This window comes from Balearica regulorum, chromosome 11, assembly GCF_011004875.1.
Source record: "Balearica regulorum gibbericeps isolate bBalReg1 chromosome 11, bBalReg1.pri, whole genome shotgun sequence".
In the NCBI taxonomy this organism is placed as follows: Eukaryota; Metazoa; Chordata; class Aves; order Gruiformes; family Gruidae; genus Balearica; species Balearica regulorum.
This window is the reverse complement of record NC_046194.1, coordinates 15,508,486-15,519,642: the sequence shown is the minus strand read 5'-3', so window position 1 is coordinate 15,519,642 and position 11,157 is coordinate 15,508,486. Positions and strand designations below refer to the sequence as shown.

The 11,157-nt window shown below is 42.3% G+C and overlaps 1 protein-coding gene across 2 annotated transcripts; it reads left to right on the top strand.

The window, feature by feature from the left end:
- Positions 1 to 1,352: 1,352 nt before the first annotated feature.
- IDS (iduronate 2-sulfatase) lies at positions 1,353 to 10,491 on the top strand. 2 transcript variants are annotated; one of them, XM_075763447.1, is made up of 9 exons: positions 1,353 to 1,515; positions 2,208 to 2,344; positions 3,394 to 3,571; positions 4,472 to 4,560; positions 5,746 to 5,946; positions 6,546 to 6,716; positions 7,373 to 7,499; positions 9,021 to 9,194; positions 9,887 to 10,491. In XM_075763447.1, the coding sequence occupies exons 1-9, from the start codon at positions 1,380 to 1,382 to the stop codon at positions 10,387 to 10,389; spliced, it is 1,716 nt and encodes a 571-aa protein (XP_075619562.1). In that variant the 5' UTR covers positions 1,353 to 1,379; the 3' UTR covers positions 10,390 to 10,491. The 2 variants fall into 2 exon arrangements, with proteins under 2 accessions (XP_075619562.1, XP_075619563.1); XM_075763448.1 differs by lacking the exon at positions 6,546 to 6,716.
- Positions 10,492 to 11,157: the final 666 nt, after the last annotated feature.

Here is an 11,157-nt window from a genome sequence, read left to right as displayed (position 1 = left end):
TCTGTAAATGGAGGCTTTTTCCCCTATTTTTTTTTAATCCTAAAGACATTGATATTTGCCAGCATGTTTTACTGCCATTTGTAGTCAAAGCAGAACCTAACACTTGCTAAAAACAAAAAATCCATATGCCATCACAGGTACCATTGTCATAGTGGTTTTCATGTGCGAGTGAAGTTGGCTGTATATTTTCAATACTGGTATACCTGTCATCACTTTACCTGCTTGTTAAATGTTTCAGACTTAGTTATAGTCTTTTAATTCTTTTATAATCTTGTGAGCAGCCATATTATACTATCTGGGTCTTCGGTAACCTTAGAGTTGTAGATTGGGGAACATGGATAGTTAATAGTGAATTTATGTTGTACAGGAATACTGGCGATAAATCTGTTCTGTCTTCTACAATTAAAGACAGAAACCATGAAAAATTTCAGAGCTTTTTATAAAACTTGTTCTTCCTGAAACTTTTAATATTACAGGGAAGGGGACAATATGCAGCTCTTCTGTCTGCTAAAGGCAAGACTGGCCTTTGAAGAATTGGTCAAAAAGGTGATCAGAACTTCACTGTCCTCTACTGGCCCTCTAGCCGCTACAACAGTCAAGTTGGGGAAAAAAAAAAAAAAGGTCAATTGCGTTGAAAGCAAGACCCTGCCTGCCGTGTAGGCACAGAGGAGACAGCCTGGGCACAGGTGCATAGCTGAGCCCACCCAGGTGACGCTCACATCTCACAAATGGTAAGTCATAGGCAAAAATACCGAGATGAGAGACTTGCACGCTGCACAGAACGTGCACTCTCACAGCCAACGCGAACCTGACCGTGCTAGGTGTTGAGGTAACTGGAAATAGTGTTTGTTTAGAGAAGAATAGTAAGTGTTAACTGGCTGGAGAACTGATTAACAAATAGGATTAAAGTGAAGTACGACTCTGGGACAGCTTCTCTGAATACTAAACCTTGATTTCCTCATTCCCCAAGGTTATTCACATGAGAAGGAAACAGTTGGCAGAACACCATCGAGCATTCCCTTTCCTAGGGAGCTACTGTGGCCAAAAACTACCGCAGCTCCCGTGCCCGAGAGCGCTGCCTCGCCAACGGCCGCGGCTGAACCCCGCCGGCTGAGATGCGCGCCCCTCCCGCGTTCTTTGCGGCTGGGCTACCGCACCGGCCCTGCCCCGCAGCTCCCGTCGCCCCGGCCGGGGCTCCTGCGCGGCGCCACGGCGCCGCCGTGTGGGGACGCGGGGGAACGGCGCCCTCCCGGCGGCGGCGAAGCCGGTTAGACCGGGAGGGTTAAAGCCTGGCAGCGGGCCCGCACAGGCAGCGGCGTCCCGCCTCCGGGGAGGGCCCAAAGCCGGCCTGCCTGCCCGCCCCGCCGCTTCTATGGGACATGGCCGCGGCCTCCCGGTGCTGCGCGGCCGCTTGGTTCTGCCTGTTGGGGCTTCTGCGCGATGCAGTCGTGTTCGCCCCGGAGGCGGCGGCGACCCGTCGGCTCCGCACCCGCAGGGCGGCGGTGGGGCCCGGAGGTGTGGCGGGGTCCCGGGTGGGGCTCGTTCTCCTGGGAGAGCAGGGTAGGGCCGGGCCGGGCCAGGCCGGCGGTGGTGGGGCCGGAGCCGCCCCGTCCCGCTGCTGCCCCGGGTTCGCAGGAAGCGGCCGGGCGGGCGCCGGCGCTTGGGGGTCTGGCCTGCCGCTTGGGAGGCTGCTGGCTCTAAACGCCTTCGGCAGTTTGTATACTGCTTGAACCGTCGTATGGCTTGCCACCCTGAGAAAATATGTGTAATTAATTTTTTTAAGTGTTTGATCTGTTTGGAGTAGGATTATAGATCATAACAGTGTCTGAGCTCTACCTCTGGCTTAGCACCCCTTGCAAAGCTGGTAGGGTGTGGAATTCAGTAGTAGAGAGAACTATAAAATGCTTCACCACTTCACACCACCTTTCTGTAGCCAGCTGAAGAAAATACAGTGGGAGGAAGCAATGAAATAAGGGAAGTGAAAACCACTGTACTTCTGTCTAGGCCAAATAAGAATTCCTGCATGTTGAAGGAATTAATCCCAGTATTTACATTTCCTTACAAAGATATTGGATGTTCTTGCTGATTTTATTTATTTAATTTTTTTCTTAACTATACTGCAGGGTTAAAAACTGATAAATTTGCTTAAAGTAGCCTCTACTTACTGGAGCTCAAGTTAATATATTCCTAGTTTTGCTTCTCCATAGATGGCATGAATATCCTGTTTATAGTTGTGGATGATCTGCGTCCTGTTCTGGGCTGTTACGGCGATAAGCTTGTGAAATCTCCAAATATTGATCAACTTGCTTCTCAAAGTATTGTGTTCAGCAATGCATATGCACAGGTGAGATAAATAATAAAAAATGTTTTCTCCATGCAAAATAATTACTGGTTTTATCACAGTAGGTGTTAGGCAGATCACTGGAAAAAGCAAGTATTTATTAACCTTAAGTATTTCTAGTAAAAATAATAAGTGGTTGGGTGAAACTGTACTGTATGAACCTATCTTTACTTAGGTGAGAAAAATGAAAGGGCATTTGAATTCTGTTATTTGTGTAGCCCTTGGATGAATGTCATGTCACTCAAACATTTTCACTGTAAATGCTGTTTTACTAAATTAGAATTATTTTTTTTCCTGATGTTTATAAAATACTATTTTTTTCCTTTGATGAAATATATAGACTTTTATGAAGGGGCAGCTTATGTGCTAAGCATCACTTTTAAATTCTCAGGACTCAAAATCTCACTAATTGTTCTTTACTTGAATACTTTGCATAGGATGCCTACGTTCCCAAGTTTCTCTCTGCTGAGAAATTAGAAGTCTGAGTCTAATTCTGACTAGGCATTAGGACTTTTAAGCAATAACTCTTGGCTCTTGCCAATCTAAAAACAGAATTGGTGAGGCCTTTGGACCATAACCCAGACCTTCGATATGTTTATCCTTTTTGTTATTCTTAAGGCAGTCCAGATCAACTAGACTTTGGGCTTTTGTCAGCACCGTCCATCTGCCACTTCTGCTTAATTCTGCATGAGTGTGAGCTACTAGATTTCAAAAGCACTGTCTTTAACACAACCTGAGAGGTGGTTTTTGGGGGTTTTTTTGGTTTGTTTTTTTTTTTTTTTTGCACTACTAGCTGCACAACCAAAGCTTTTAATACTTAGGAATTGGTTATTTCAGGCAGAATTATAGATAGGTAAACGTATATCTTGCTAAAAGCTTGCAATTGGGAATTGATAGATACTGTTCATTCCAGCCTGAAGTGATGTGAAACACTTTCACTGCAGTTCCTGAGCCTTCAGATGTTTTGCCCAGCTACACCTAAATCAGTTCGTACGTGTGTTTTGCTTTTCTTGTTCCGAATTGATTCTCTTTTTGGCTGTGTCTCTCCTCAGCAAGCCGTGTGTGCTCCCAGTAGAGTGTCGTTTCTCACTGGCCGCAGACCTGATACTACCCGACTGTATGATTTCTACTCCTACTGGAGAGTACATGCAGGAAACTATTCCACGATGCCCCAATATTTCAAGGAGAATGGCTATGTGACCCTATCTGTGGGGAAAGTTTTTCATCCTGGTATGGTTTGAATTCTCATCTGCTTAACATACGCATGCTTATCGTGTATATTCTCACAAACAGACTCTACGTATAAGTATCAACTGCGTGATTGTTGTTTATATTGACAACCTAAATCATAATCATGAGCCAGATTGTACAATGATTGTAGGTTGTCTTTAAATCTTAAGGCATTAGAGATGAATATATTAGATGACTCTTATCTAATGAATATTTTTACATCTTGTCTAGGGAATGTGGGAATAAATGTCTAACATTGTAAAAATATGTCTGGAAGTTGGGTATATGCTGAAAATGAAATTATTGAACAGCCTCATTCTCTTAGTTCTATGTGTACATGTTTCATGTTTCAAAATAGGCTGTCTGTCTGGATCAGGAGATACAGAACATATGATTAATACTACCAATTCAATAGGAAATTAGTTCACTAGTTAAAAATACTGTAATGTTGACCCTCTTCTTGGTAGTTCTTTACACCAGAACTAAACTTGTGTGGATATATGAACTTTGTTGATAGTAAAGCTAATTAAGGATGTGCATGGAGACTGTTACTCTTTCTGGCTTTTGGTGGGTTTTTGTCGCTGTTCCCTGAAGTAAGGCTCTTTAAGAGGCTTGAGTCGCCCTCACCAGTAAAAGGTGTATTTCAAGGGATAATGTCTGTCTTAAACTTTTTGACTTTTTTTCTTGTTTTTTTTTTTTCCCTCAGTTGTCAAAGATCATTTGACATGTTTCTTCATTTAGCATATTAAAAAAACCTCAAAAAAAACTAGGACAAAAAACCCCCCCAGAAAACCCACAAAAAACCAACAAACCCAAACTGAAAACAAGTTAAACTTGTGTTTGAGCCCTTTCTGGTTCAGTGAACTATTAGAACATTTCTAATGTCTTTATCTTTTTCAGGGGTTTCATCCAATCACAGTGATGACTATCCATACAGTTGGTCCATTCCACCCTTTCATCCTTCAACTGAGAAATATGAAAATGATAAGGTAAGGGTTATTTGTGGGACCTTAACAAAAAAAGGTTTTCAGGATATAACCAAGTTCTTACTCTGTGGTTTTTGAGATTGCATCCTTGTGCAGGGAAACAACTAGCCAGTTTGATACTCTGGTTTTTCAGCCTTCTAAAAGAAGGCCTCTGCCGTTGTGTCTCATGTTAATTCATGCACCCATCCTGCAGATACTTTAAGTATTTCTAAATTAGTATTTGGAAACTTAAGTAACTGAGATATAAAAGTACTTGCAAGAAAGAGTGATCTTAATTTGTGTCTAGGTCATGAATTCCTTTATCTGAAAAGTGCAGTTGTCAACTTCCACACTAACCTTGCTCTACTTGGTGAGTGACAGAACAGTGCCAATAGGCTTGGTGAACTTAATTCAATAAAGAGCTTGGAACTGAGTGGGTGGAGGTTATAATTAAAATCTTTAATCTGAAATTTTATTGTCTGATTCAGTTTTCTAGAATGTTTGTTACTCTTAAGTGTGGCCCAGAAGAATCTGTTTTACGTTTATGCAAACATTGCGATAGCATCACGTGCTGGAGTCTATATGCTGCAGAGCTAGGAGCTCTAGCCATGAGGCTGCAGACAACCTTGGCGATGCTTTGTTCCTCCATTTACTGCTGAAAAAGACTGGTTTTAGCAACAACAGTATTTGCATCCATGACATACTTTTCTTTATGTTCACTGGGCAACTCTCCCAAACACCCTGCTGAGGCCACCTTTTCCTCACAACTGTTTAATTTTTTTTTCTTCACTGATGATACGTCAGCCACTGCTGGCGTTTGCTCAGGAAATAAGTCAGTAGCTGCCAGGCAGCTTCCTATGAGCTCTTGGGATCAGAAGGCATATCAATGTATGTATGTAGTGTAACCAAATTCTGCCTTCTTGCCAATAGGTCAGAGATTCTATTCATAGAAACTGTGTTTCCTCATGGGATTACATTTGATCTTCTGCCTAGCTTGAGAGAGGATTCTGCTTTTCCATAGACGTGGAAGTTGCATTGTTCAAATTCGGAAGCTGTCTGCTCAGTCATCAGTGTACTCAGCACCTTTAGTGTTCATAGAAATTGTGAAAACAAACTGGTTTGAAAGTTACGGAACAGAGGATTTCTTCTTTGCTTTTACAGAAGCTGTAACTTAGTTAAGTCTGTTTTCTTTTTTTTTTTTTTTTAAAGACTTGTAAGGGAAAAGATGGAAAACTTTACGCGAACTTGGTGTGCCCAGTGGATGTGACGGAAATGCCCAGTGGTACTCTGCCTGATATTCAGAGCACGGAAGAGGCCATACGCTTACTGAATGTTATGAAAACCAACAAGCAAAAATTCTTCCTGGCTGTCGGTTACCACAAACCACATATCCCACTGAGGTACCCGCAGGTGAGGAAACTGGAGCCTGCAGGGAAAGGAACTTAGGCAAGCACTGCTTTTTGTTTTTGAAGCTGTTTCCACAAATGCTTTATTGTTATTTTTTCTGGAAAACAAGCTGAAAACCAGCCTTGGTTTGGTGTAACTTTAGTAGTTGCCTGTGTTGCATTTCTAAGTGTTTAACGAGAAGGAGTTGTGACTACTTGGCCAAAAGCCAGGCTTCTACCACCATAATAGTGACTGCTATTGCATGGAGATAGTGTTCAGCTTGGTGGAGTATGACATAATGAGGCCTTACAAGATCTTGTACTCTATTCCCTGTTTGAGTTGGTGGCAAAACTCCTACTCGTTTCAGAAGAAGTGATGTTGGACCTTTTATTTCAGTGTTGCCGTGAGATACAGGAGGCTGGTTTTAGGTACTTACTAACTCACTGTATTTCAGGAATTGGCTGGGGCTGACTTTTACACTCTGGGGGAGGGAGAGTGAAGCCTTGTAAACTGTGAGAATATTAAAGGGTCATGCAAGCGGAAATGGTTGCTGCTTTACAACATAAAGTTTGCAGTAGACCTTAGAGGTGTGGGCAGTCTTTATGTGTGTTTGTATTGTAAAGGAATTTCTCAAGTTGTACCCCTTGGAAAACATCACATTAGCCCCAGATCCCTGGGTGCCTGCGAAACTACCTTCTGTGGCATACAACCCCTGGACAGATATCAGACAGAGGGATGATGTGAAAGCATTAAATGTTAGCTTCCCTTATGGACCACTGCCAGATGACTTCCAGGTAAGCTGTCAGTACAGTGCACTGAAGTCAAACTGCCTTAACTTGTTCAAATGCAATGGGAGCAGTCGGCTGCTCTTAGATGCTCCCAGGTATTCGGCAACTGACAGTTTGTAAATACTGTGAATTCCCTGCCTTGCACACTGTCACCTCTAGCTTTGTAGGCAAACCTTCACTGTAACTGCAGTCAGGCTGGGGGGGGTGAGGAGGAAGAGATCAGCCATCAACTAGCAATATTAGTATGTGCTCCTGATTTGTAGATAAGGGAATGTAGCAGCTACCAATGTTGTGTTGGGTTTCATTATCTGAATCTGTTTATGTTTCAAGCCACTGCTCAGTGTATCTTTTGCAAGATTTTCCTTGACTTTCCAATGCTTATGCCAAAATAAGGTGCGCTGTCTGGACCCTGAGAGAAGCACAACTGATTGCTTTGCAACAGTTTGATTAAAAGAACTTCTGGGAGATAGAGTTTTCTAACTGCCCCCTCCCTGTTTACCTTTTCTAGGATATTAATCAGGCTACAGACACTTAAAAAAATAAACCTTTACAAGTAAAATCCTTTAGTTCCTTTACCTACACAGCCACCCACTGGTTCTCCTGTGTGTGTGTTTGGGGAAAAAGCTAACCTTTTTCCTTTCACCTGTTTTCTTAACTTGCAGCGGCAGATTCGTCAGAGCTATTATGCAGCAGTTTCTTACGTGGATATGCAAGTTGGCCTGCTTTTGAATGCTTTGGATGATGAAGGACTCTCAAATAGCACAATAGTAGTTTTTACTGCTGATCATGGTAAACCTTTAAATCTTTCTCCAGCTCACTGTTAATAACTTAATTGTGCAACTCAGTGCTGGCATATTGATCAAATGTGAGTTTGTATAATGTACAGCAGAGCTACCATACCTTGTATATCTTGCCGGTGGGTCTCTAATTAATGGACTGACACAGGCTTCTGTGGCTGCACAGTTCTGTCCCCCTGCAGGCACCTCTCTTTAATCAGGTTGAGGGTTTGCTAGTGAGTGATGAGACTGTCTGCCGGGACACTGGCCTGAGCTTGCTGTATTCCCACCTCCCACCTAAGGACTGACTCCTGCTGGGAACAGTGCTGAGGAAGGATAGTGACCACTCCTCCCTCCCTTACGATTTGTAGAGAGCCATCTGGTACAGTGGATGACAGGCTTTCTCATTAACTGCTGAAGTGTATTTTCTTGCACTTGTCATTGCTGCTTGCAGAACAGCTAAACTGATAGCAATATGGCTCCCCCCTCATAATTGAGGTCTTGCATACTCTGGATCCTGGTGGTAAAAAAACTAAATCTGAATCATGGGACAAATACATTTAATGGGACAAACATTTAATGCTTGTTTCAATGCTCTAACTTAAAACAGTTAGGACTTGCATGATCCCTTTAATTGGAGGGTGGCTTAGCTGACTTGAAACAGTTAGGACATGGCTTAACTAAATCAATTTAAAGTCACATTTAGTTAATTTGGGTTGACTTATGTGAGTGTGTGTGTATAAACAAGCCCTTATGAGTTGTAGAGCAATAGTATTAATATTTCCGGTACGAAAATTACTCTAGATGTTCCTTCTGACTTGCTGCTTTGACTTGGACTTTCAGTTGCAAACTGACTTCCTCCTTTCCTTGCTGTGGTTAACTAAACTGTTGGTGTTTCCATGGCTAGCAAAGTGATCCAAAAAGCTCATGTGCTATCATAGCTGTCATAGAGCTCCTTTGTCTTCCCCCAAAGTGAAGTCAGTAATAAATCTTCCTGAAAGGAAGTCATGTTGGCATCTCTTCCAAGAGGAAGAGGAGAGCTAAAGAGTTTTGATCTCTATTGCTTCCTCAGGGGTAGCATCCTGATATGGCAGTCTGGCATAGATAGCAGCCTTGGCTCCAAGGGATGTTCAGTTACAGCATTAACAGGAGTATTGGAGAGCTGGCAGCTGCCCAGAACTTAAATGAGTGCTTTGTGGAATTGATGTGGAGACTCTTGCAGGCAATGTGACACACCCCAGTTCCTCTTTTCTGCTGTTTTAATGCCGATTTTCCTAATTCTAATCTAGAGTAGGGGAAATAAGGAAAGGTGTAGTTATTCCCTCAGTAAGAGTATAAAGTTGCAAGATTTAGGTGTCTGTTGAAATAGCTTCCACATTAGAGAAAAATCTTGTTATATTTGAATACAGATTGTTGTTTGCCTTTTAATATAACCTTGATAACAGACGAGTGGCCTCAACAGCCAGAATGAAAAAGAAATGACTACTAAATTACAACCCTGTACCTGCTCTGAATTGTATTCTTTGTCACCTAGGATGGTCCCTGGGAGAACACGGTGAATGGGCAAAATACAGCAATTTTGACGTTGCTACCCGTGTGCCGCTGATGTTTTATGTACCAGGAATGACGACTTCCTCTGTTAGTCAAGGAGAAAGGGTTTTCCCCTACCTTGACCCTTTTAGCCATATTTTAGGCTTGGTACCTCAAGGTAAATTTCCAGCATTTATTTTTTGTTTGCAGGGGATTTATGTAGAGGAGAAGTGGTGATGTAGTGATACTTTGCCTGCAGGCAACTTGAGTTAGTGTCCTTGACTGTGCTTTTTGCACTAATGAGGAAGAAGATGGTGAAAGGAATCCTTGGACACAAACTTTTGCTTTGGTTAGATCTGCTCTAGTGGAAACAGCTAGATGTCTGCGTTAACACAGCAGGCAATTTATTTTTGTGTGAAGTAGATGCCTAAAAGGATACTTGACCTATCTTTTGTAGTGGTGGCTGCTGTTGTTCTAGCAGTGATAAGTAAACATTCTCTGTGTAGCATCTGTACTTAAAATGGTGGCATTGGAAACTGTTTTGATGGAGGTACTACAGTGTTAAACTATTGACGTTGAAAAAGAACTCTTCAGAAATACAAAGCAAATTCCAAAGTAAGGAATATTATTATCTTGAAGGCTGTACATTTGAGAAACATAAGTACAAAAATGTTCTTGTTAAAAAATACATTCTAAGTGTATAGCATTTTCAGGGCTAACAGCCACACCTGAATTGCCTTGATTTTGTTACCCAGTACAAAGCACTTTCAATAAAACACAACTTAATTATCAGAATAAGTTTCTAAAATGTTCTATCAGTGTCTGTGAAACCATCGTGTTCCATAACTTGTATTTTGGTGTTTCTTCTAGGGCAAAGCAAAAAGGCGGTTGAGCTTGTGTCCCTGTTTTCAACACTTGCTGAACTTGCTGGCCTGGAAGTTCCTCCTGTGTGCCCAGATTGTTCGTTTCATGTTGCGCTGTGCACTGAGGGGGCAAGCATTGTCCAGTACTTTAATGCCTCTGAAGACAAGGTGGAGGAAGAGAAGGATGGGTGTGATGACACTTACAGGTGTTTTAATGAAGAACCTGTTGCTTTCAGCCAATATCCCCGGCCTGCAGACACTCCTCAGTGGAACTCTGACAAGCCAAAGCTGAAAGACATCAGAATCATGGGGTATTCCATGCGTACAATTGACTACAGGTATACTGTATGGGTTGGATTTAATCCTAACATCTTCCATGCTGACTTTGAGGATGTCCATGCAGGAGAGTTGTACATGGTGGAGACCGATCCAAACCAGGATTATAACATCTATAATGATACCTCACATGGTTGTTTCTTCAAAAAAATTCTTGGCTTCCTGAAGCACTAGGGTTCAGAAACTTCTTTGTGCGTGTTCTTGCAACTGAAGTATAAAACCTTTCTGTTGTACGGAAAAGACTTGGATTGAATTAAAATCCCGTTTGTATCAAAACAGTAGCTATTGCCTTTGTCTTGTTACAGCCCTTATTACACTGGAGTAGTCAGAGTGAACTTCTGCAGGTGTGTTTTCAAACACAAGCTCACGACACTCCTGAAAGGGCCACACAGGGAATGTGGGCCCATACAGTGAAACATCTGTGTGGTCTTCTGTTCTGTAGTGACTGAAGAATTAAAATTCATTATCTGTGCTGAAACAGGTGGTGTGAAAGGTGGAAAAAAAGAGAAACTTCTGTGTTTGACAGGCTGTGCAGAGAATGTGTGTCAGTAACAGGACCTGGGGTCCTGTCTGCTTTACCTAGGAGGAGACTAGGGGCTGGAGTGGTCAAGGAGACATTTGGTAGTGGTGCAGGACTGTCGTCAGCCTTACCTCTGACTAGAGCTCAAAATGAAACTTCATGTGTTTCCTTCAAAGTATAATTATTTTAAATAAAAAACTTTAATTTGGAGATTCATGCTTTTCATACAGGAGGGGATCTGAATTTTAATTACTATGTATAAAATGAGTGCTTTCATCACTGAAACACTAAATAAGACTGAAGGATTAAGGTAATACCAGTATGCTCTTCTGTGATCTTTTATGAGGATTAGTCCAATGAGGCCCCACAGGTGAAAGATGGAAACCTTTTGCTGTTGTACCTTGCTGGTTGCTGGACTGCTC